This window comes from Diceros bicornis, chromosome 29 (assembly GCF_020826845.1).
Source record: "Diceros bicornis minor isolate mBicDic1 chromosome 29, mDicBic1.mat.cur, whole genome shotgun sequence".
Taxonomy (NCBI): Eukaryota; Metazoa; Chordata; class Mammalia; order Perissodactyla; family Rhinocerotidae; genus Diceros; species Diceros bicornis.
The window spans coordinates 30,870,318-30,895,187 of NC_080768.1; the positions used below are offsets into that span (position 1 = coordinate 30,870,318).

The window sequence follows — 24,870 nt, forward strand, 5'->3', positions numbered from 1 at the left end:
ACATACACACCTCTAGATTTTGCTCTTTATGTTGTATTTAACACAGTATTTGTGTTTTTAATATTTATGCCACTTCTGTGGGCAAGAAATCTGGAAGGGTGTGGAGGAAAGCCTTAAATTGTGAACAGAGTATTTTTATAGCATTGGCATATGTATTGAAGTAACAGCTTGAGCCCAAGAAGCTTAACAGATGAGTTTGTGGGTGTAAATATTTTAAAATTTTAAATGCTACCTGCCCCTCTTTCCCTGATGTCCTTCCCACGTCCCCCCACCAAACTTTAGAAATATCTAGACTTCAATTTTTTCTTGTTTTCCTTTCCCTACTTCTATGGGAGTAAAAGGAAAAAAAGACAAAGAAGATCTAAGTTATAATGTTCAGTGTAAAAATACCTTTTTTCCTTAAATAATTCCATTTATACAGTTGGACTAGAAAGAAAATCATTTCTTCTTTAGGAAAACAGCACAAATCTTAAGTTCAATCACAGGGAGCGCCTTCAGAAACCTGCTGCACTTTTCTGATACAGTTCACCAACTTACTGTCTTCACAGCTTTGGAGGATTCTGGCCAGGAGACGCTGAAACATGAAACCAAACAGGCTTTGATTTTTTTTTTGCTATTTTTTTTTCCTTTTACCTTGGTTCTTCTTTCTTGTACCATACTCAAAGAAGGAAAGAATGGATGACACTAGGGGACAGCTCACAAAATAGGTGTAACTTTAAAAACTGTTGCCATGCCTGGAAATGTCCTGCTGGCTCATGAAGCAGCAGCTTAATAGGAGCCAAGGTGAATTAGATTAGATCCAGGGCTTGAAAACTGCGTGAGATTAAAGAGCCAAGATGAAATAATTTGAATAAATAAAACAACAAATTATACTATCTCTAAATATTTTTAGGATATAAATTTCTTTTCATGCTGCTTTATAACGTTCAATTGAATATTTCTCAGTGGGGTAAGAAATGAGGCAATAGTTTATTAAATATATATAAATACACACATAGCTCTTATATGCCATGGTTTTGAGCAGTTAACTTTTATGGAATATGAGACCACAGGAAGAGTTCCCATGTGGACAAATGAAAATATGGAAAAACATAGTTGCCCCTGAAAAACTGGAACCATTTCTGGTATCTGAATTAATCTACCTATATTATTACTACTTGGTGGCTTATAGCCCATTATTTCATCTTTTTTTTTGATTCAGATGACTAGTACAGAATTTAAATTTTACGAACTCTTCATCATGATCCTTTTGCCCATTCTCTATCTCATCCCCAGAAACATCTGCTGAACTTCTTGTCTTTTGGTCTAAACAGTTCTGACTAGCTTTAAAGGAATAATAAGGTATTGATCAAACTCTTGAAGGCTAGAGGGCTCAGGGGTGGAGACCTGAACCTTCCATGTTCATTTACAGACTTGGTCAGGCACGTAAATACTAAATTATAATCAATCATAAGAATTACCTAAAGATAACGAGACCTAACTGGAACCAAGCTGCAGACTGTCCCTTACCTTCACCTGTCCTTGAGAGCAGTGGTCCAGGAGAATCAGGCAGTCTGTGGCCTCCTCTAACAAGGCACTCTTAACAGGCTCAGGTGTGAGGCTTCGATCCCTTGCTACATCACATATCAGTTTCAAGAGAGCCTTCAGTAAGACCACAAGTCTACAGGAAACTCTGGAATCAAAAAGGAAAACTATGTTTAAACTCGAAATCAGGATATTAAGACTGAAAGAGACTTCAAAGGCCATCTAGTATAAAAGTCTTCATTTCATAAATGAAGGAACTGAAGACCACAGAGCTGAAAGCAGAACTAGAGACCAGACTCCAGATTTCTTAACTTCAAGCCCTCTACTTTTTTCTAGAACAGACTGCCCATACACACAAACACTGGCCTCCCCAAGAATACCTTGCTTCCCTCCAGAAGCTTGGTCCTATTGTAAGGAAATAGTCTCCCCTGAAAAAGGAGAACTGGGACCTTCCCTTACCAGGGGCCTATATTTTCGGCCAGAGAACAGGAGATGGCCCATACTCCTTTAACTTCTATGCAGTCTTAGGCCTGGAAGTTAAAAATAGAGTGAGGGAAATAAGCTCGGCTTCTGGGACTTAAATGTAAATTTGAACTTTCTGTCATTTGAATTCCAGATCCTAGATTACCATCAGTTAAGCCCAGCCTATGCTACTTAGTCTTTCTAAAAGTTTTTGTCTGGATGAAAAAGTTCTGGAAATGGATAGTGGTGATGGTTGCACAAAATTGTAAATGTACTTAATGCGACAGAACTGTACACTTTAAAACGGTAAATTTTATGTATTTTTTTAACCACAATAAAAAATAAATAAAAATCCTGAATGGACGCTGAAAAATAATTTAACTTGTAATGTGAAAATATGCACAATAAACCACATTTCTGGACAGAAATGTGACTGGGAAAAGCTTTCATCCTTTATCTTGATCTAAAAGATATTAAGCAGTTTCCTATAACATGTGTGCCACTAAGCCCTCCACCTGTCCTCATTCAGCATCTAATCGGCTGCTTCCCACTCCCCAGCCCCCACTTCCTCCATACATGATATTCATTTTCTAACCTCCCTACATTCGTTCACTGATCTCTTCTACTTGGAATCTTTGTCTCTGCTCTTTAAAGGCCTGACAGTATTAATTTGAATCAATTTCTTTCACCCATCTATTCATTCTATTGCAGTCCATTCATTTTTCTAATATTTGTGTACTTAATACCAGGTACTGAGTAAGCTTTGGTATTCTCAGTATACTCAAGTGGTCTTCATCCTCCTGGAGCATATGGTTCAGTAGGGGAGAAAGACAGTAAGTCAATAAATGCAACCTAGTTACAAATGTGACTAAAGGAAAGAGTATCAGGTACATTATAAGGAAATGAGAGAATACGGTTCAGAACAGATAGACAAATCTTCCTCAACTCAGAATGGAGTTACGTCTTGATAAACCCATTGAATTGAAAATATCATTAAGTCGAAACTGCATTTAATACACCTATCCTACCAAACATAGCTTAGCCTAGCCTACCTTAAATGAGCTCAGGACACTTACATTAGCCTACAGTCGGACAAAATCATCTAACACAAAGCCTAGTTATAATAAAGTGTTGAATACCTCATGTAATTTATTGACTTCTGTATTGATAGTGAAAAACAATGGTTGGGTACAGAACGGTTGTAAGCGTATAGGTTGTTCACCCTCATGATCATGGGACTGACTAGGAGCTGCACTCGCTGCCGCTGCCCAGCATCACGAGAGAGGGTTGTACTGCATATCGCTAGCCCAGGAAAAGATCAAAATTCAAAATTTGAAGTACAGTTTCTACTGAATGTGCATAGCTTTTGCACCATTGTAAAGTCAAAAAATCGTTAAGTCGAAACATAGTCAGGAACCATCTGTATATAATGTTGAGGTACTGGACTCTAGCTGAATTCAACTTCGTTATTTCATGCAAGAAAGCCTCGTGCTGACTCAATAAGTTTGGGTTCCAGGTTATTGTTCCTGACACCTACTTCAAGCCAGAGTTGGAATGCTTTCCAAGCAATCATATCCTAAATCAGTACTCTGATCACTGCTCTGCAGATGTTCCATAATGTGCTATGAAGTACTCCATTCTCAGATTTAAGAAGCAGTGGGGTGAACAAAGTGAAGCATGTCTATGGTAGCACTTTTAAATGGCCTTTAAAATGCTAATATGCATTATAAATGTAGAGGGATGTACACCCGAAGTAACTACGGGTATATCTCATCTTTTTAATGCCACTTTCTCAGTTCAAAATCCAATAGCTGGGCTGGCCCCGTGGCTTAGCGGTTAAGTGCATGCGCTCCGCTGCTGGCGGCCTGGGTTCGGATCCCGGGCGCGCACTGAGGCACCGCTTCTCTGGCCATGCTGAGGCCATGTCCCACATACAGCAACTAGAAGGATGTGCAACTGTGACATACAACTATCTACTGTGGCTTTGGGGAAAAAAAAGGAGGAGGATTGGCAATAGATGTTAGCTCAGAGGCAGTCTTTCTCAGCAAAAAGAGGAGGATTAGCATGGATGTTAGCTCAGGGCTGATCTTCCTCACAAAAAGAAAAAAAAAAAATTCAATAGCTGTGTAAAAATGGAAGTTTTTCAAATATATGGCATGTCCTTAATTTGTACTGAAGGTACATCTGGGCAAGTTCTGAAGAGAAAATTGGCTTGAGTTTTGCCCGTCTTAGCACATCTGTCTGCTTGGGTGGTATACCTGGGCCATGTATACTGCATGAGAAGTTTTAGGGTTTCCAATATCTTCAATCTAGCCTCCTCCTCTGGTCCGTCATAAACCTCCAGATAACCAATGATGACTCGCTCCAGCCTCTTCAAGTGCCGGACAGTTAAGATCCCCAACCTAAAAACGAAAGAGCAAATGTAATGCCAAAGAGATGAAGTTGAGGACTACGGCCAGACCAGCAGCCCAGGGACTCGCCTCTTCACGAAGGCTGGCAGGTTCCTCGCATAGGTCCTGCGTAAGAGAAGGCGGTGCTCTGGCTCCATGTGGGTCAGGATCAGCTGCAGGACCTCATCGCAGTGTGTGGTGGGTCGGGCTGCATCTCCCTTCCAGTGCAGGGCTTTCTCCAGGACGGGGAATAAATCCAACAGACACAGCAGCACAGCCTAGGAGGGAGTAATGGAAAGGAACTGTAGTTCATCCATTTGTATTCACAACACACACTGATTTTCTAGCAACTTCGTTAACCTATCCTTGGGGTCCATGTCACAGAATTCTAAAAGATACTCATGATAATACATATTAAGTGTATATTACTTTATACTTTCAAACTTTTGTTACATTCTTTATCTCCATCTGACAATCTCAAATAAGTTAATACTTTCTCCTCAGAACTGTTTTTTGCTAATCTATAAAATGGGAAGAATAGGAAAGCTAAACCTTTAACTCAAATTTTAGGAGTCTTAAATCTGTTGTCACTAAATTACTAAGTCTAAATGATATTCACATGTACTTACACTAAAAGCACTCCCAAATAGAATCTAAGATGGTCCTAATTTGTATCCAATTTGACCACCCTATCTGAAGTTTCAGTGTCTAGCCAATCTGTTTTAGCTCTCCTGGGATCTTTGGTTTTTCTCTTAGTTTTTTGGTTTTTTTTAAATCACCATCTCAAGAACCCTAACCTTTTTGGCTGTTAGTAACTGGATTTTCAAAACTTAATCTTTAAAAAAGAAAGGTGGCAGGGTGAAGTAGGGGGAGGAAAGGTAGGCATAAAATAAGAAACAAAGTTATTTCTATCTCTGATTTTATATAACTTGTTTCTCTGTCTTCAGAATGTTCTTTCCCCTCCCAAGAAACTCCTATTCATCCTTCATAAGCAAATATCACCTCCTTCCCAAATCCTCCTAAAACCACCCCAACACCACCAAACCTGGTTAGTTGCCTATTGCTGGACACCCACTGCACTTCACACAAACCTCTTTTAATAGATGTTATCACTCTATACTATATTTACATATATAGTATACATATTTACATAAATGTCTCTCTTAAGGGTTTCTTAAAGCCAGAAACTCTGTCTGATTCATTCACTCTTGGAACCTACAACAGCTACTGGCACACAGTAGGTACTCAGCGTCTACTGGATGAAAGAATAAATGACACTAAGGTATCCAACACATAAGGAGTTTCAAGTGTGTATGTTGACATAAATGCAGCACAGAAAGAAGGACACTTAAATTAATAAAAGTACAACTTTTTCAGACATAAAGCTGCCTCTAAGTGATATATAACTGACCCAGATGAGGACATAACACTGGCTTTTCTGTGGAGACTCAGGAATGTGGATGTCTGCTTAGTACTGAGATGTCTTCACTAGACACTTGCCACCTCCATAGTTTTAACTAGGCAAGGGCTTTTAGTTGTCATCCTCACTTTCCAAGAGAGGAAAATGTCTCTCAACTATTCTGATTCACATAATGCCGCCTTCCACTCAAAGTTGAGAACTCAGACTCACAGTTATGAAGAAATGTGACCATTACCTGGACGAGGTGGTGCTCCGGTGTGTACAGGTGGTTGGAAAGGGCATGGTACAGGACCTGGGCCCTGTTGTACTGGAGCAAATCAGCAGCCGGCTGCAACAGACAAAATACCCAAGTAAAAGAGAAGTTTCCCGAAGTTGGCAAAATGTTGATTAATTTTTGAAACTGAATTATGGGTACATAGGATTCATTACACCACTCTCTCGACTTCCTTGTATATTTTAAAAGCTCCATAATACACAGTGTAAAAAAAAAGTTTCCTTGAGTAATAGCTTGCACATTTGGGTATAATCCCTTTCAGTTTCTGATTTTTTTGTTCCTTGAAAGTCAAGTGTTAATTACTCAAGGTCTAGTTATTCAACTTGACAATGGTGCATGCCTTATGTGCGTGATCATGGCCCATGTTTCTCATATATATCACCTGTGAGATACAACCTCTACCAGGTCGGCAGAGGGAAAATATAAAGAAAAAAAACATAAATAAGTGAATTTAGTTACACAACAGCATTAACAGAAAGCCAGTTAATGAAAGATATAAACATAGGCAACAATAAAATAGTGAAATCATGAATGACAATGGCCATGAAGACTCAGTTTGTCCCATCAATACAGATGACAGAGAGCAGAGGCTGCTCACCATGTTAAGCACAATGTGATGGAGGCAGCGTACACCCAGGACTTTGTTCTCAGTTTGGTAGTCATCGGACATGAGCAATGATGGGGGAAGTATCCTCTCCAGATGCTGGTTCAGCCAGGGTCGAGTGACCTGCTGCAGAGTCCACGAGAAAACATGTTTGGTGGCAGGGTTATTTTTCCAGGATTCCCTAAGTGGAAATGTGAAACCACACTAAGTAAAGTGCCGTGGTGTTAACTCGCAAAGAGAATTAACCAGTTCAAGCTAAACAGAGAATTTTCTCGTCCTTGAAAAAAATACATCCCACATAAGATAACTCGACGTTATAACATATATTTTAGGATTTAAATCAAAATAATTAACAGAACTTACACTAAACGCATTTAACAATCACCCAGGGCTCTAGGTCTAAAGCTCATCCAATGAGAAGTAGCCATTTCTAAGCATAGCTATGTAAAGGATCTGTGGTGATGGTGGTGGTTACTGTGAAGATGTGTTGAGGAAGGAGAGATGAGTAAAGAAACGTCTTCAATATTATTATTATTATTATTATAAGAGAGCAAATGAATCAATATTTGAAGAGCAATTTATAGCTTAAAACGTGAGTTTACATACATTACTCAACTAATCTTCAAAATTAGTTGTGTAATAGGTAATATCTTTATATTACAAATAATGAAACTGAGGTTCAGAGAGGCTGTCCGACCTGGTCCTGCTCAGAAGCAATAACAAGAAGCACCAGACTGCCTCAAAACTAAGCCTTTAAACTCCAAGTTCCTGGTAAAATGACAGCTACACACGCATTTTCTCATCACTCCAGTGTTACAAATACTAACATACAAAGTAGCAAGTGGAAACTCACAGAAAATACTTTAGCTGATAGCAATCTAAAGGGCTGTTATTTTTCCATTCCAAACATTGCTTCCATATCTAATAACTATCCCTGTCTAATAACTAGCGCTGAGTTTCAAGATCCCTAAATTTAAATTCAAACCATAAGTTTAAATCCTCTCCAAATCCCCATCCCCACCTTATTTAAGAAAGTTAAGTCTAAATAAACGGGACAGAACTTCCAATTTCCAGGGCAATTGTCATGAAGACTGGAAATAGCACTAGAAAACGGAGTCTGAAGACTCGGATTCTAATGTCGAGTTTGCCACTATCTAGTTATGTCATTTATAGCAAATCACAACCTTTCTGGGCCTTAAGAAATCAGCTATTACAACACCTTTACCTTACTGACAAAGAAACTAAGGTTCCTTTGAGCTCTCACATTCTAAAACATTAGACTGAAGCTCAAGACGGTGGCCCTTTCCGCAGGAGTACTCACTTATTCAAATCGGGCTTGAGAAGCCCCAATATCACAGAGAATCTCCCCTTCTCATCTTCATTTTCTCCGCAGAGGAATCCCGCCACAGAACCACACTCAGTAACGTGAAGCAGTAAGGCGAGCACCTCTCCAGCAACGTCCTGAGATCTTGGGCTGGTCCACGCTTGCTCCAAACTGTGCGTGACGGCAAAAATATAGATGGGTCCTGACAAGTGACGTAGGCTTGTCTTCCACGCAGGGCAAACCAAGGAATTCTTGGCAGCTTCAACTTTCCTCAATAGCTTAAGAAACAGTAACCCAACTGCTGCCGCCTTCTCGGCCACTTCAGAGTGACCATCACTTCTATCTCCCTGCTCCTTGGGCGGGGCTGCATACTTCTCCAGGGCTTTTGCCACCTGCCCCAGCATCTCGGGCATTCCGCGGAGTGATGTCCCAGTCCCCTCAAATAGTTTATCACCCTCTGTGGCATCTATCAGAGCACTGAGGTCCTGAAGAGCTGCATTTCTCGCCTTGCCCCGTCGGGACTCTTGGCCGGAAAGACGGTGCAAAATCTGAGACAAGGCCTGTTCGAGGTCGGAGGAAGGCCACTCTCCAGGCAAGGAAGAGCCCTCCTTTGATGGGGACTCTCGCGGGTTGTCATGCTCCATTTCTCGGTCCGCGGCGGTGATGGGCTGGTCTCTCCCAGAGGACGGGGATGGAGACGGGCGGGGATAAGCTAAGGAGGGAAGGAAAGATCAGCCGGAGGGTGGAATTCTCCCCAAGAGCAGAACTAAAACCAAATAAGACGGCGGGACGTCTTAGAGGAAGGAGGGCAAGCCTCACCAGCGTAAGAGTGAAGTATGTGTAAAGCAAAACATGCGGGAGAGGGGCCTCTCTGGGAGTAACAGAATCTCAGACTCCAAGCAGCGAAGTGGAGAAATTACTCTTGCCGTTCTGAAGCCTCAAAAAAAAAAAAAAAAAAAAAAAAAACCAAAGAGTTTAAGAAATAAACCCCTAAGGCAAGAGACGAGCACAGACGCCAGCACCTGCAGCCCTTCCCGCACAGTCTCCGCCTAACAGCTTCCGGACCTCGCTGACGTCGTTGCCGCAAAGCACACCGCTAGCTTCCGCCAATACTGCAACAACGCTTCGTCATTTCACGACCTACTGTCGTAAAGCAACAGAGATCCGGGGTCAAAAAAGGTGGAGCTAAGGAGATAAATTTGCATAGATTATCATCTCCCCGCTAATTTTACTTCTGTTTTCACTTATTAAGGTAGCAAAAAAGAGAAATCACGGAATATTGGTGATATTTTTAAAAAGGTACAGGATCTTATATGTCAAGACGGGATATATGTGGACTACATCTGTCACCCTTTCTGCAAAGTCAGTGGACCATACTCAGGGCTCCTTCTCAGGCGTAGGAGTTTGATCCTTTTGTAGTTCATAAGCATGATGATTGGGTGTTCACGCGTCTGTGTGAGATGTGCCTCCCACGAACCTTGTTACGACGTCGGCACATCACCCGTCTGACGTGAACTTGGAGGATCCTTGTTCGTTTTCTGTTTTAGAAAGTTGGTTGTTCGGGGTTTTACTTTCTCTCGGGTAGTTTCTTATATTTGGGTTTTTGACGTTTTGTTTTGCGCGTCTTTTAACTATTTTTTGGGGCTAGCCTGTGGAAGTGTGGTGCCATAGGCTTTTAAATATCTAATTTCAGTGTTAAGAGAAGGGTTAGAAACTGCTGTGTGATCCGCACACCCGGCTGGGGCCTCCCGGGAGGAGGGCGGTGTCTTTGCACTGGGGAGACCGGCTGGGTGCCGGGTGCTGGCTGGCAGCCGCGCGGGGCTGCGTCTCGGCGGCAGGCGGCGCCTGGAGACAGCCCTCGAGGGAGCGGGAGGACCGCTGCGACCTGCAGGATCCAGCGGGGATCCGACGGCCAGATGTCCTCAGTTAGGCGTTGATCGAGGAGGGGAGCCACGGTCTGGTGCTGCCTTTTTGCCCTCCCCTGTCTCATGCTGCGCCGGCATTGCTTGTCTCCTTCGCTGCAAGTTCCCTGAGGATGGAGGTGTGTCTAGTTGACCTTGGGTTCCCCGGGGGCCGGTCACCGTGCCTGGTCACCCTTGGGAGTTTGTCCGTGACTTTTAGATAGCTTCGGGTGTGTCACAGGAGCCCGGGGGAGCACACTTCATTTGTACCAAAGGGTGGGCAGGAGCGCAGAGAAATGGACGTCGGACGGGGGGAGGGGTCGGAGAGCCGGCTTCTCGGAGAGGGTGTGTGTGTGTGTCTGTGTGTGTGTCTGCGCGTGCGTGTGTGTAGGTTCTCCTCCCAGTAGTGGTTTATGGTGCAGGGAGACTTACAGTACTTTCGTCCCACCTTGCAGAGGACACTGCTGGCAAATTTCCTATCTTCGTATCCTATCAGCGATTCCTTCGTTGCCCCTTGCCTCCCTCGCTTGCTGTGTGACCTTGGGCAAAAATTCGGTAACCTCTCTGTGCCTTAATTTCTTTAACAGTAAAATATAGGTAATAGTAGTTCCTGCTTCTTAGGATTGTTATGAGAAATAAAAGAGTTAAACATATGTAAACTACTTAGAGCAATCTGTTGGTCAGTGGGAGGTTCTATACAGGTGTTAGCTCTTATTGTTAAATCATAGTTCCTGTATTAACTTGCAGTTCCTCTTTTCAGAGGAATTTTGTGGTTAGTACCCCTCCTGTCTGCCTCTTTCATTTGGCCTTTCTTGCTTGACCAATTGGTGGCACTCATGATATTCTAAGCAATTTCAAACATTGATAAAAAACATTTTCTCCCAAGGAGATTCTCCCATGTTAAGGGTCATGTGGGAGCAAGATGCCAACCCACAGATGGTTATTGTATCCCTCCTGTGTGTGAGCCTGTCTTCCCTGTTCCATGTGCCCCTTGTGCTAAGTGGATCCCTTAGGAGGAAAGTACTTGCATTGTCTCCCCTTCTACCCTTGGAGTTTCCTGAGGCCAGAGGCCATGTCTTTATCCCCAGTGCCTGGCACAATTAAGTCATGCAATAAATGTTTGTTGAACCCACATGTCCGTCCACAGAGGACTGGCTGAATAAACCAGGGTACACCACACAATACAGTTCTGTGCAGCTGGACAAAGGAATGAAGACCATCTCTGTGGAGGCGGTAGAACTCCAGGATGTATTGTTAAGTGAAAAAAGCAAGGCCAAGACCATGTATATATGTGTTGCCTTTCTTCTAAGAAAGATGTATGTGTTTGCTTACATTTTAAAGCAGCAGCAATGGAAGTATAAATTACCAACTAATAAAAATTGTTACACATAGAAAAGAACAGGATGAGCTTCAGTCTAATGTTTTAGAATGTGAGAGATCAAAGGAACCTTAATTTCTTTGTCAGTAAGACAAAGGTGTTGTAATAGCTGATTTCTTAAGGCCCAGGAAGGTTGTGATTTGCCATAAATGACATAACTAGATAGTGGCAATGTCAATGAGCAATAAATAAAAATTACATCCCACATAAGATAACTCGATGTTATACCATATATTTTAGGATTTAAATCAAAATAATTAACAGAACTTACACTAAATGCATTTAACAATCACCCAGGGCTCTAGGTCTAAAGCTCATCCAATGAGAAGTAGCCATTTCTAAGCATAGCTATGTAAAGGATCTGTGGTGATGGTGGTGGTTACTGTGAAGATGTGTTGAGGAAGGAGAGATGAGTAAAGAAATGTCTTCAATATTATTATTATTATTATTATAAGAGAGCAAATGAATCAATATTTGAAGAGCAATTTATAGCTTAAAACGTGAGTTTACATACATTAGTCAACTAATCTTCAAAATTAGTTGTGTAATAGGTAATATCTTTATATTACAAATAATGAAACTGAGGTTCAGAGAGGCTGTCCAACCTGGTCCTGCTCAGAAGCAATAACAAATAAATAAATAAAAATAAAGGATGAAGGAAATGGGGATGGAAGCTAGACTTCTCCTCATATACTGTTCTGTAGTTTTGATTTTGGAATCATGGAACTGTTTTACATAATTTTTTTTTTAAAGAAAAGAACAAAGCATTTCCTCAAAGGAAAAAAAGCCATTGATCAAAGTGTATATTGAGTTACTGGCCTAACTGCAAGGAACAATAAGAAAACTCATTATTATGACTATTTATTTATTTATTTTTTTAAAAGCCGATTTCTTTTTTTTTTAATTTTTATTTATTTTATTTTTTTCCCCCAAAGCCCCAGTAGATAGTTGTATGTCATAGTTGCACAGCCTTCTAGTTGCTGTATGTGGGACGTGGCCTCATCGTGGCTGGAGAAGCGGTGCGTCGGTGCCCGTCCGGGATCCGGACCCCGGCCGCCAGCAGCGGAGCACGCGCACTTAACCGCTAAGCCACGGGGCCAGCCCTATTATGACTTTAAAACTCATTATTTTGACTGTATATCCTTAGTGTGACATATCCTAAGGACAAAAGGGAATGGCAAAGAAATCAAACTGCATTTAGTAGTAATATTCATTAGTAATAATACTGCTATTGTTATTTAGATGCTATTGTATGTATTATGTATATTTTACATACATATGTGTCTATAAAATAGCAAATAAGTAATCTTAGTATTGTTAGAAACCAAGGTCTTCAATGAAAGATAAAAGAGATACAAGTATCCAGTCAATAAAGTTAGGTATAAATTCTTTTTTTTTTTTTAAAGGTAGATCCTTTATTTTTATTTATTTATTTATTTATTTATGAGGAAGATCAGCCCTGATCTTCCTCATAATCTGAGCTAACATCCGATGCTGATCCTCCTCTTTTTGCTGAGGAAGACTGGCCCTGGGCTAACATCTGTGCCCATCCTCCTCCACTTTATATGGGATGCTGCCTCAGCATGGCCTGACAAGCAGTGCGTCGGTGCGCGCCTGGGATCCGAACCCCGGGCCGCCAGCAGTGGAGCGCACGCACTTAACCGCTATGCCACCAGGCCAGCCCCATAGGTATAAATTCTACAACTGAAAATTTGAATTGGCAGTGGTAATATGTATTCATGATTAGTTTTTATCTTTCCCCAAAATACATATATCCTAGCTGTGTTGACTGAAAAGGCCAAGATGCAGTGACAATCCAATGTCAATGAGCAACCCTAGTGTCCAAATTCATAATCTAAATGCCACTGCTGGGCCGGGCCCGTGGCTTAGCGGTTAAGTGCGCTCAGATCCCGGGTGCGCACCGACACACCGCTTCTCTGGCCCTGCTGAGGCCGCGTCCCACATACAACAACTAGAAGGATGTGCAACTATGACATACAGCTATCTACTGGGGCTTTGGGGAGAAAAAGGGAAAAAAAAAAAAAAGGAGGAGGAGGATTGGCAATAGATGTTAGCTCAGAGCCAGTCTTCCTCAGCAAAAAGAGGAGGATTAGCAAGGATGTTAGCTCAGGGCTGATCTTCCTCAGCAAAAAAATAAAAAAATTTAAAAAATCTAAAAAAAAAAAAATAAATGCCACTGCCGACTAAGAGGAACCAAAACTCTTTTAGGAAATGACTGATTTCAGAACTGTGGCAGGGATTGTGCAAGATGAGCCTGTGGCATTTTATTATGCCAGAAAGCAAGATGGCTATCAAACACTACTGAGGTTATGTCAAAAGAACCCAAGAGCAAAGATGAAGGGGCACCCTTTGGTGCCAAAGATGAAACAATGTGGACTTGAAAAAGAATAATGACTAGTGGATTGACACATGTCAAATATATACAAATTCATGAATTCATTGTAATACTAAAAAAAAAAAAAAAAAAATCCCTCATCATTCACTCTTGGATCACGTAAGGAACCAACTCTTTATTTTGAAAATTGGTAAATAAGAGGAAAAATCAAGCATTTATTCTGCTATATATTTCAGGAGACCCAAAGAGTTTGTACAGGTGACAAATACAACAGAACAGGTAGAATTAGAAAGTCGCTATACACAACTTCTAATGAAGCACTGGGACTAGGCAACAATCATCCAGGGCTATTCAAATTATGGGGTGGAACGTTGATGGGAAATTTTATAATGGCTGGATCGAGCTAACAAAACCTGAACCCGCTGATTTGTCTTAACATCACTAAAAGTGAGACATGCAGATACTCTGTGTCCTCTGATGCAATGCAATAGGAAGTACACACCATCTATGAAATATTCTTGCACAAAAATCGACCCAAATCTAATCAAACTTCTAGATCTAACTACCAAATGGCAAGAAATATGGAGGACAAAGAAACAGATTAAAAGACGCCTAGACAGTATGATCAGCCAAGCTAAGGATGTGGGAAATTCCGCACATTACCCGGTTTCTTCAATAAATAACTTGCATGAAAGAAATGGTGTGGAGGGAGAACTGATATGAAGTTTTTAATGACATCCCAATCAAATGCAATGTTGAATCTTGTTTTCAATAAACAACTTGTAAAAAGATATATTTAAGGCAATTGGGGAACTTTGAACATTGATCTATTATTAGGGTGTTCATATAATTTGTCATCTAGACAGGGCATGTTGAGATTTAAAGGGGACACTATTAATAGTGATGCTGGTACAAAGGTGTAAATTGCATCTGTTCCAGGCAAACTTGATTACCCTGGTATTACACAACTTTGTAGAATTATTGTTAATTCGATAATCTTATTATGTTTATTTTTTTATGTTACTTTAGTTTTAGGTGTGCAACATAATGATTCAATATATCTACATATTGGGAAATGATCACTACAATAATTCTAGTTAACATCCATCACCACAGACAGTTACAAATTTTTTTTCTTGTAATGAGAACTTTTAGGATCTATTCTCTTAGCAACTTTCAAATATACAATACAGTGTTATTAATTATAGTTGCCACACTGTACATTACATCCCCAGGATGTATTTATTTTATAACCAGAAGTTTGTATTTTTTGACCACCCATTTTTTCACCCATTTCACCTACCCTCTGCCCCCAGCCTCTGGCAACCACCAATCTATCCTCTGTATCTATGAGCTCTTTTTTTTTTAATGTTTATGTTTTTAAGCTATTTGTTAGAAAAACAACTCTCAAACTTTTTAGCCTCAAAACTCTTTACACTCTTAAAAATTATTGAGTCATACAAGGATAGCTAGAGTCAAGAACACTGAAAGTAACGAATTTTGGCAAGGATATGGAGAAATTTGAACACTCATACATTGCTGGTTGAAATGTGAAATGATGCAGCTGCTGTGGAAAGCAGTTTGACAGTTTCTCAGAAAGTTAAACATAGAGTAACACAGAGTTAAACATATGAAGCAGCAATTCTATTCCTAGGTATATAGCCAAGAGAACTAAAAACACAATCATACAAAAACTTGGACCCAAATGTTCATACGAGCATTTTTCATAGTGGCAAAAAGTGAAAGCAACCTAAAAGCCCATCAACTAATGAATCGATAAACAAAATGCGCTCTATAGGTACAATGGAAAATTACTCAGCCATAAAAAGGAATGAGGTTCTGATATATGCTACAGTACGAGTGAAACTTAAAGACATTATGCTAAATGAAATAAGCCAGACACAGAAGACTCCATTTATATGAAACATCCAGAATAGACAAATCAGTGGAGAGAAGAGAATTGAGAGTGACTGCTAACAGATATGGGGTTTCTTTTTTGGGTGGTAAGCTTGTTTCGGAATTAGCTAGTGGTGATGGTTGCCCAACTTGTAAATATACTAAAACCTACTCAATTATATACTTTAAAATGGTGACTCCTATGGTATGTGAATTAAATCTCAATTAAAAAACTAATTTAAAAAAGGATTGAGGACCCCAAAGAACTTTTCCTTACATGGGATAGATGGATATTTAGATAGATAGATTTTTTCTATATTAGAAATTAAAACTGACAAATTTTTAAATATCCACTTAATGCTTTTAAATATAGCAGCAATAAACCCATTACATGTTAACCAAGAACTTATTTTTATGAAAAATAAATATATTTTCCAAGACAAAAAAAATTAAAGAAGAGTGGCATTGTTTTACATTTTTGTAAACAGATCTGTAAAACTTTGCAACTCTCTTTCATATCTGGTTTAGTAGGAGACAGCTGGATTATCAGATCTGCTGGTGCATTCAGTCTGTGTTAGACAACTCCAGTGTACATTCATGAAAGAATGAGAATGAAAAGAATGATATATTAATATTGTTATAAAAATAGTTTTGACCTGGCAGACCTCCTGATAGGGTCTCGGAAACCCTCAGTGGTCTCCAGATCACACTTTGAGAACTGCTACAAGAAATTCACACAAATATTAACAATTGACATGATATCGAGGATTCACTTTAAAATACTCCATGGGAGGGGTGGGGGGAAGGAGTGCTCCAGGATGGATGAAAAAAGATTATGAACATGTTGACAGTGTTAAATCTGGGTAGTGGATCATGGGCGTTCTTTATATTAGTCTCTCTATTTTAGTATAAGTCTAAAATTTTCCATAATAAAATTTTTTTTGCTCTTATTTTTAATCAATGCCAGTTTAACTGAGCAAAAGGCCTTGCAGTAGCTGGTAGGAGGGAAAACCAAGTTACGGACTGGATATATAAAGATGCCAAGATGAATTAGATACAGTTCCTCCCTTCAAGGTTTTCATCTGTTGGGGGACAGAGTGATAGGGAGTTGTGGGGAAGGAGGCTGGTGTTATTATCTCCAATCTGCAGATGAGGAAACCCAAGCTCCGAGAAGTTGAGTAACTTGCCCAAGATCTCACAGCAGAAAGTGGTAAAGCTGTGGCTTAAAGCTAGGTGTATTTGACTCCCCAAGCCTGTGCTCTTCACAGCGCTGCCCTTCCTTTCCACATCTTCCAGGTATGCAATCCCAGAACGTCATTCTCACTGTATACCTCGTGAATGGCCCCCCTCAACAGAGGCCCCAGCGGTGACTTAGGGGAGCCCACAGTTTTTAGGAGAAGAACTAATAATTATGTCAACTACAGTGGTCTTCACCCTGCTTCTGTCCCCTCCTTCAATCCACACAATTTATATCCATGGAGTAGCCATCTTATCTGTGTTTGCCTTCTCCTGACCTTTCTCTTCCTCCAGTTTTTGAAAAGCAATCTGGCAACAACTCTTTCTTAAAAGAATAAATGAATTCAGTGACAACTGTACTGCTGAGACTCTATCAAATACAAATAACCATGTGTAAAGATATGGGTTCAAGACCACAAGGATAAACAAGTAGGTTCATTGCATGACTATACGTAGGGCAAACCTGAAAACAAGGTGAAGGCTCGTCAGTGGCCCATCCGCACTGGGGAATTCTCCAGCCGTTTATGAAAAGAATGAAGAGGAGCTAAACCATAGGATTAGGAGGGCTTTCCACAAGATATTGTTCAATGGTGAATCTAAGATGCAAGAGAGGCTATGATCTCCTGTTTATAAGACAGTGCTTTAAAAAATGAATGTGTATGCAAATACATACATATGTGTAGGTCTAAGAATACTTGAATAAGGGGAAAATATGGGAGCATACATTCCAGGTTCTCAGATGACCTCGGGTGCTGATGTGGGGAAAAGGAAGAAGAGAGGAACATGGAGGAGCTTAGCAAAACAAAAAAATGGAAAGAAAAAAAAAATGACCACACCTTTTTACAGAGCAAACGTCATTATATTTATGTACTTATGTATGAATATGGTTATGTATAAAGGGATTAAATTTTAAAATATTTCCTTTAATGAGAAATCGAAGAATGCAATAAATTCTAGAGATTTTGAGGCTAAACTTTTAGCAATACCTCTCAGCTTTCCAAAGACCATATTATTAACGATTTGGGGTGGAAACCTCTCCATAAGGAAAAACAAAAATGAGAGAAAATAAAAGAAAAAGTGTCTGCTCCCCTTCATTCTCCTAAGAGTAAAAACTACTGTGATTATAGCATGACAGTATTCCAGCTATGTCTTTCCGTTCATATGGTCTAAACGTGGTTAATAATAAGATTTTGAAACACACTGTAAGATAATTACTGCTTGCAGCAGAGCTATTTTTCTGATTACAGGCCAAATGGAAAAATGGTAGTACAATATTTACAACCCTTGAATGCCTGTGGAAAATGAGGCAACCACTATATCCTTTTCCATATGAGGCTACAAATTTTTTAACACTGATTATGAAGGCTGGTTTGGGCTAAAGAGTATGCTAATTATTTTGAAGGTTCACATGTTCATAAAATTGGTAGAACAAGCACCAAATGGCTCTTAATGAAATTCTTTGAAAGAATGTAAAGAGAGCTATAAACAAAAGAATCTCGTTAACATGGAATATCCATCAAAATAACAAGAGTCATAGCAATGTTGAAAATTTGACTAAACAAGTCAGCTTTCACTGTGATATAAGTCCACTTCTTCTCTAATATACCTTTCTCCCTCCTAAAATTCTAGGTTTGCTTAGCTTCCTTTTCATGTCTGTGCTGTCAGTGTAATGTTTCTGCCAGTATTTTTTATTAAGGTAGTGTACTATCTCAGAACATCTTACCAGGGGCCGGCCTGGTGGCACAGGTAGTTAAGTGCGTGTGCTCCGCTGTGGCGGCCCAGGGTCCTCCGGTTCGGATCCAGGCGTGCACCGACGCACCGCTTGTCAAGCCATGCTGTGGCGGCGTCCCATATAAAGTGGAGCAAGATGGGTATGGATGTTAGCCCAGGGCCAGTCTTTCTCAGCAAAAAGAGGAGGATTGGCAAATGTTAGCTCAGGGCCGATCCTCCTCACAAAAAAAAAAGAAAAAAGAAAAAAGAACATCTTACTCAAGAGCTGTGGATTCTGCTCACTTGTTTTTCCTTGAGGACCTCATTCAATGGCATGCCCTTTCTGTACTCTGTACGCCATCATTCCCATTAGTGCTCTGAAAGGCTCCCTTTATTCCACCGTTAAAATGGTCTTCCTGATGCTATGTTCCTCTGCAGCAACCACCCTATTTCTCTGCTTAGCAAAATGTCTTAAAACAAAAACCAAAACAACAAAGCCATAATTTTTCATAAAAATGTGTTATTTATGCCAATATGTAATAAGTTTATTATTGTTAGTTTTCATGAATTAATAAATATTTAAAAGTTGAAAAGAAAAAAAAAAACAACAAAGCCATACACATTGTCTCCAACTCCCCATCTATCATTCACTTAGATTATTTTTTTTTATGGAAAGTTTACACCTAGTTGTATTTCTTAAGTTGTTAAAATTTTATAATAGCTCTCCTTTCTTTTTAAAAATGCCATTGAAGAAACAAGGCCATTTGTCCAGTAAAAGGACTGAAACTCTGGATTTGGCAGATTGCTTCTTCTTGATGTCATTTAATTTGTTCCTCTATCTCCCCCATTTCCTGTAAAGAGCTAGTTTGATCTAGAGGCAGGATTAAATTTAGGATCTGTCTTGAGGGTCAAGGCCATGTACTTCTGACTGTAATCCCAGGAGGCACGTGAAGTCCCACTGTTACTGACGATGACAGACATCTATCTGATATAAAGTTCCCCACCAATCTGTCTCCTGGTGGCTTCAGCAGCCATAGATGATCATTGCTTAATTCCTTTAGTTCATTAAGGGTTACAAAATGGCAATTTTCTAATTCTGTTGTTTCCTGTCACATTTTTTACCTGGGACTCTGCTTTAAAAAGAACTTTCAGGGGCCAGCCCCGTGGCATTGTGGTTAAGTTGGAGTGCTCTGATTCGGAGGCCTGGGTTCCCAGATTTGGATCCTGGGCACAGACCTACACACCATTTATCAGGCCGTGCTGTGGCAGGCGTCCCATAGAAGGTAGAGGAAGATGGGCACAGATGTTAGCCCAGGGTCAATCTTCCTCAGCAAAAAGAGCAGGATTGGCAACAGATGTTAGCTCAGGGTTAATCTTCCTCACCAAAAAAAAAAAAGAACCTTTCCTCAATGACTAGTCATTTGACCCTATACAAATACAGTCTGTACAGGAAAAGCAGGATAAATGCTTGATTCTTCCCCTTTATTTACTAATTTTTAGAAAAATGAGTTTAGTGCCCTAGGAGCCTTTGATGAATACCTGATATTTTGTCGTAGTTGTTCTTATTAGTTTCATATGATCTCAAGGAATTTTATAGATCTGATGAGCTTTATTCCACTGTCATTACTCTTTTCATACTCAAATTATCCTATCTTTTGCCAATGGGAATCTTAAGAAAAAAATTTTTTAAGTACAGTTTATTTTTTAGAGCAGTTGTAGGTTCGCAGCAAAATTGAGCAGACAGTACGGAGATTTCCCGTATATCCCCTGCCCCCACACATGTGTAGCTCAGTGGGAGTCTTTTCATTTTGGATCCTGTTTCTTTTTGACATGAACTGTAGTCTTGGATTGCTTTCTTGCTTTCTAGAATGGCAAGATTGAATCAACCATTTCTCCAAAGAGCCCTGGTTCCTTCTTGGGGAAATGTTATTTAAAGGCTACAATCCAAACAGCGGGATGCCATTGCTCCTGAGTTTTTATTGATTTTAGGCTTCCAGGCTCAGCAGACACATCTAAGAAATATGTGTTCCTTAGAAAGAAAAAATAAATCATGAATTCATATGGATATTTCCACTTCAAATGTAAGATTTCAGGCTTACACTTTTCAAATATGAGACGTAGCTCTCTTCTCTTTCACTGAAAATGTTGTTTCCTAACATTAACATAATTACTTATTTGCTTTATCCTAAATATACACATAAAGGTATTAAAATACCAGTAGTGTTATTACTAAATACCATAAGATTATTGAATACAATTTAAGATTTCTTTGTTGTTCTTTTTTGTCTTTAGGATATACCTGGTAAATAATTATAATCAAATACTATGTTTCAAGTCACTTGAAATGAATTTATTTATTTATTTATTTTTGGTGAGGAAGATCCACCCTGAGCTAATATCTGTGCCCATCTTCCTCTGTTCTGTATATGGGATGCCACCGCAGCATGGTTTGATGAGTGGTGCATAGGTCTGCACCCGGGATTTGACCCTGTGAACCCTGGGTCACTGAAGTGGAGCACGTGAACTTAACCACTACACCACCGGGCCAGCCCCTAAATTTCTTCTTCTTTATGGCTATATGACCCACTTGATATACATTTAGGTTCACTTATTTCTGTTTCTTTTCAGTTTTTTAGGAATGGCTTCTTTCTTTCTTCTCATTCGCTTTTCAACACACCCAACTCTGCCTCCACTCCACCAATACAGCAAAACTGCTCTTGTTCAGGCTGCCAGTAGCCTCCTCATTGCCAAATTCAGTGGACACTTGCATGTCCCTCTTAGTTGCTCCCTCTGATTTGATCTCTAAAGAACATCTGACTCTTGATCTTTCTCTCCTTGAAAGCTTCTCATCTCTTGCTTGTGGTGAGCCCACCCCTCCTGGGTCTCCTTCCTCCTCTCTGTCCCTCCTCCTCTTTTCCCAGGTCCTCTGCTTTCTCCTGGTCTTGAAAGATTCTAGCTCCTCAGGAGAGGTCATGGGTCCTGTTCTTATTGCCGTCCTTCTCTCCAGAGGTGATCTCACCCTTCCCATGACCCTCAACACCACTGACATGCTCAACCCTGCTGTGGGTGTCCAGCTCATACCTGGGGCTGAGTTTCAGAATCACACATTCCAATTTATACCTACTATCTCCTTTTGTATGTCTCATAGGTAAATTTCATATTTCTGAGCTGAAATTCGAATCTTCCCCTCCAAAGCTTTTCTTTCTGTAATCTCATTCTTATTAAATCACCCTTCCAACCACCAAGTCATTTAGCCAGAAACCTAACTGTCATCCTTGCTATTACCTCCCTCTCCACATACAATCTATTAGCAAGTCCTTTTGATGTATCTGCAAAAATATATCTTTAATTCATCCATTTTTCTTTGCTGCCACTATCACCATCTCTGTCCAAGTCCACCTCACCTGAACCACTCCAATATCCTTCTAATTGTTCTCTTGCTTCCATTCCTGCTCACCATCCCATCTCCACTAAACATTAACTCAACTAATGTCCTCTCTTCTCAATCCCATTATCATAAATTAAAACTCCTCACTATGGCTACTAGGCCCTATATGATCTGACCCCTGTGACCCTTCAACCTCATCATGTACCTCCCTTCCCCCTCTCACTAAGCTCAACCACACGAGATTTGTTCTCCCACAAACCAAGCTCTATTTTGCTTCAAAATTCTCACATATATTCTTCTGTCTGGTCTTTCCCCAACTCTGGTCATTTTTCTGGTCTCAGCGTAAATGCCTCTTGCTCAGAGAGGCCTTTCTTGCCTGCCCTTAAGTTTAATTTAGCTAGGCACTGCATATTGTCATGGTTGGTACATGTGTATGTTATGTTTGTTTAGTATCTCTCTCTCCCATTGGACCATAAATGTCTTGGAGGTAGGGACCATTTTGGGTTTTGTTCATCGGCACAGTGGCCGGCACGTAGTAGGCACTTAATCTTGCATTGGCTGATGAATAAATTCAAAAGTTTGAGATACATATTCCTCAATATTTGACTCTAAGTACAGTTATCCATATCAGACTTCTCTACAAATGGCATATTCAGTGGATATCAGCTATGCCCAATGAAGTAAAGCAAATCCTGCATGCAGCACCTGTGACATAGCGTATGCTCAGTAAAGGATGCTGTATCAATTAGGGGGATTGGGGGAAATACACATACTTTCTTACTAATTACAGACTTCTCATGTAGTTCCGCTATTGGGGGGACTAAATCCCTGTGACTTTAGAAACAAAAATAGCTTACATTTGAACATGGCTTTGAGTCCTTATTATACATTCTTTTATGTCCTCTTCTTAACCACACTCTGGTCGAGGCAGTTACCATTATCTCATTTTACAGAGAAGAGTGAGGCCAAGGCAGGGGTGTCGCAGCTAATTAGAGGCAAACTGGGCTTAAAACCCATTCTTTGGATTCCAGTGGTAGTTTTGTTTATTCCCATATAAAAATTAATCTCATAATGAGCAGCAGAAGGGAAAGTACCCATGATTTCCTAAAACACAGCCACAGTACATCACTGACTCTTGCCAACGACCCTTTTGTTTCTCAAATACTGAGCCCTTCCTCCTTTTAAAACTAATAACTATGAACAGAAGTCATTCCTTCAAACTGCTGTTTCTTCATCTGTGCTAGCTTCATGCATTTCTCTTTGTCAACCAGACTTTAAAGAAATTACTTCTAATTGTTTTATTCTACAGGCATGGCTCACTTTAAGAAAAACTGGTTTTATATGACGATTTTAGTGTGTCAAAGTTTATAAATTAAAAAGTGAAAAGTCGTTAGATCTCATCTTAAAGACTTTTTTAGTTATAAAAAGACTCAGCATAGAATTTCTTTAAATAATGAAACCCACCTGGCACATTTCAGGCAATTATTCAATTCATTGTGCACAATTGCCAGAACACAGAAAGCAGGGATGCCTGCAATGTACTGCCTGTTTCTCAATCTGAACGTATAAGTTTTTAATTTTACAGATCTGTAATGAATTTGTTGGATTACTGTCTTTGCTATACACTCAATATATAATAAAGGAGGAATCTGCTTCTTTGCAGAATAATTAAATTGAGGACATTGTATTCTAACCACAAAGAAAGAAATGCAGATTTCACCCTCATAGGCATTCTCCCTTTCAAAAAGTTTGCTTAAAGTGGTGCTTAAAAGATAATTCTAGCTTGCTAAATTTAGGGTGTGGAAAAAGTCCAAAATGAGAATATTCCATGGGTAATTGTGCAAGAAATGTTAATACGTGCAGTGAGGGGAGGATGACCTACACTCCTGATGCATCTCTCTCTCTTTTTGCCTTGCCATACAACATATAGTTTAGCAAGGTTAAAAGTTACCTGAAACAGTCAAGAACCCCTTTTACCACCATCACCACATTTTAAATATAAAATGATTTCATATCTGAGTTATTTCTAAAACCACCCTGAAGTCAGAGCTACTCTTCAAAATTTATCAGCAAGTTATCAGAAAATGCTTATCTTCATATTCAAGGAAGATTCTTTGTCATCCTCAGTTCACTTGCAAAAAGAGAGGTTAGCTGTAAAATTTAATATAAAAAGTGTACTAGTATCTGAAGCTTGCTTTGAAATGCATTGAAAAGTACATTGATTATGGACAGATGGATAGATATGGGGTAAAACAAATACAATCACGAGTCGCTTAACAATGGGATATGTCCTGAGAAATGTGTCATTAGGCAATTTTATTGTTATGTGAACATCACAGAGTGTACTTACACAAACCTAGAAGGTATAGCCTACTACACACCTAGGCTATATGCTACCAATCTTATGAGACCACTATCGTATATGTGGTCCAGTCATTGACCAAAATGTTGTTATGCGGTGCATGACTGTATAGCAAAATGTTTATTCTACTTCAAAGTAGAAGGCAAGAACTTTACGTTACAACTCTTCAACATGAAAAGGATAAAAGGTCCCAAGGTTAGAGGGGACCTGCCCCTTAGCTCCCAGGAAGCACCCAGGAGATGGTGCCAGTGGAGGCAGCTGTGTGGGACGTAGACAAGCTGAGCCCTTGACACCTCAGCAAGCTTCCCCTACTCCAAACTGGGCACCAAGGATGATAGATGTGAGAGAACAGACGGCTCATTGGTTAAGTAGTGTGTACAGGATGGGAGAGAGGGTTGATCTGTGTAAGACAGACTTGTGAATAATTCCAGGAGGAAGGCAAACACTACAGATGGGGAGAAAGTTGGTGGCTCAGGGTCAAAGGCAATTTAAAGGGGAGAAAACAATACATTTTTGGTTTCTGGAATGTCAGTTTGTGATGGAGATTCATGTTACAACATAACATTGAAGACCACCACTAAGTTCTTGCCCCTTGGTCTTTATCTATCCAGATTTAAAATACTCTAGTTTCTTCCTCATGGGACT

General features: G+C 40.0%; 1 protein-coding gene and 1 non-coding gene across 2 annotated transcripts; one reads left to right on the plus strand and one right to left on the minus strand.

Annotated features, from left to right (window-relative positions):
- Window positions 1-474: 474 nt before the first annotated feature.
- TTI2 (TELO2 interacting protein 2) lies at window positions 475-9,031 on the minus strand. Its single transcript, XM_058525188.1, has 7 exons — window positions 7,996-9,031; window positions 6,669-6,855; window positions 6,032-6,124; window positions 4,467-4,654; window positions 4,245-4,388; window positions 1,510-1,672; window positions 475-574 (listed from the first exon to the last, which is right to left on the minus strand). The coding sequence occupies exons 1-7, from the start codon at window positions 8,640-8,642 to the stop codon at window positions 476-478; spliced, it is 1,521 nt and encodes a 506-aa protein (XP_058381171.1). The 5' UTR covers window positions 8,643-9,031; the 3' UTR covers window position 475.
- A 374-nt stretch (window positions 9,032-9,405) lies between these two features.
- On the plus strand, window positions 9,406-9,509 carry LOC131394149 (small nucleolar RNA U13). Its single transcript, XR_009216082.1, has one exon. It is a non-coding gene; the product is annotated as a small nucleolar RNA U13 (small nucleolar RNA).
- Window positions 9,510-24,870: the final 15,361 nt, after the last annotated feature.

Excerpts from the sequence above, each read along its gene's own strand:
- TTI2 (XM_058525188.1), bottom strand. The coding sequence starts at position 8,642 with ATGGAGCATGACAACCCGCGAGAGTCCCCATCAAAGGAGGGCTCTTCC. Across the intron at positions 1,673-4,244 it reads ATGCAGTATACATGGCCCAG|AGTTTCCTGTAGACTTGTGG; the intron begins GTATACCACCCA and ends TTTTGATTCCAG. Across the intron at positions 575-1,509 it reads GCTCTCAAGGACAGGTGAAG|CGTCTCCTGGCCAGAATCCT; the intron begins GTAAGGGACAGT and ends TTCATGTTTCAG.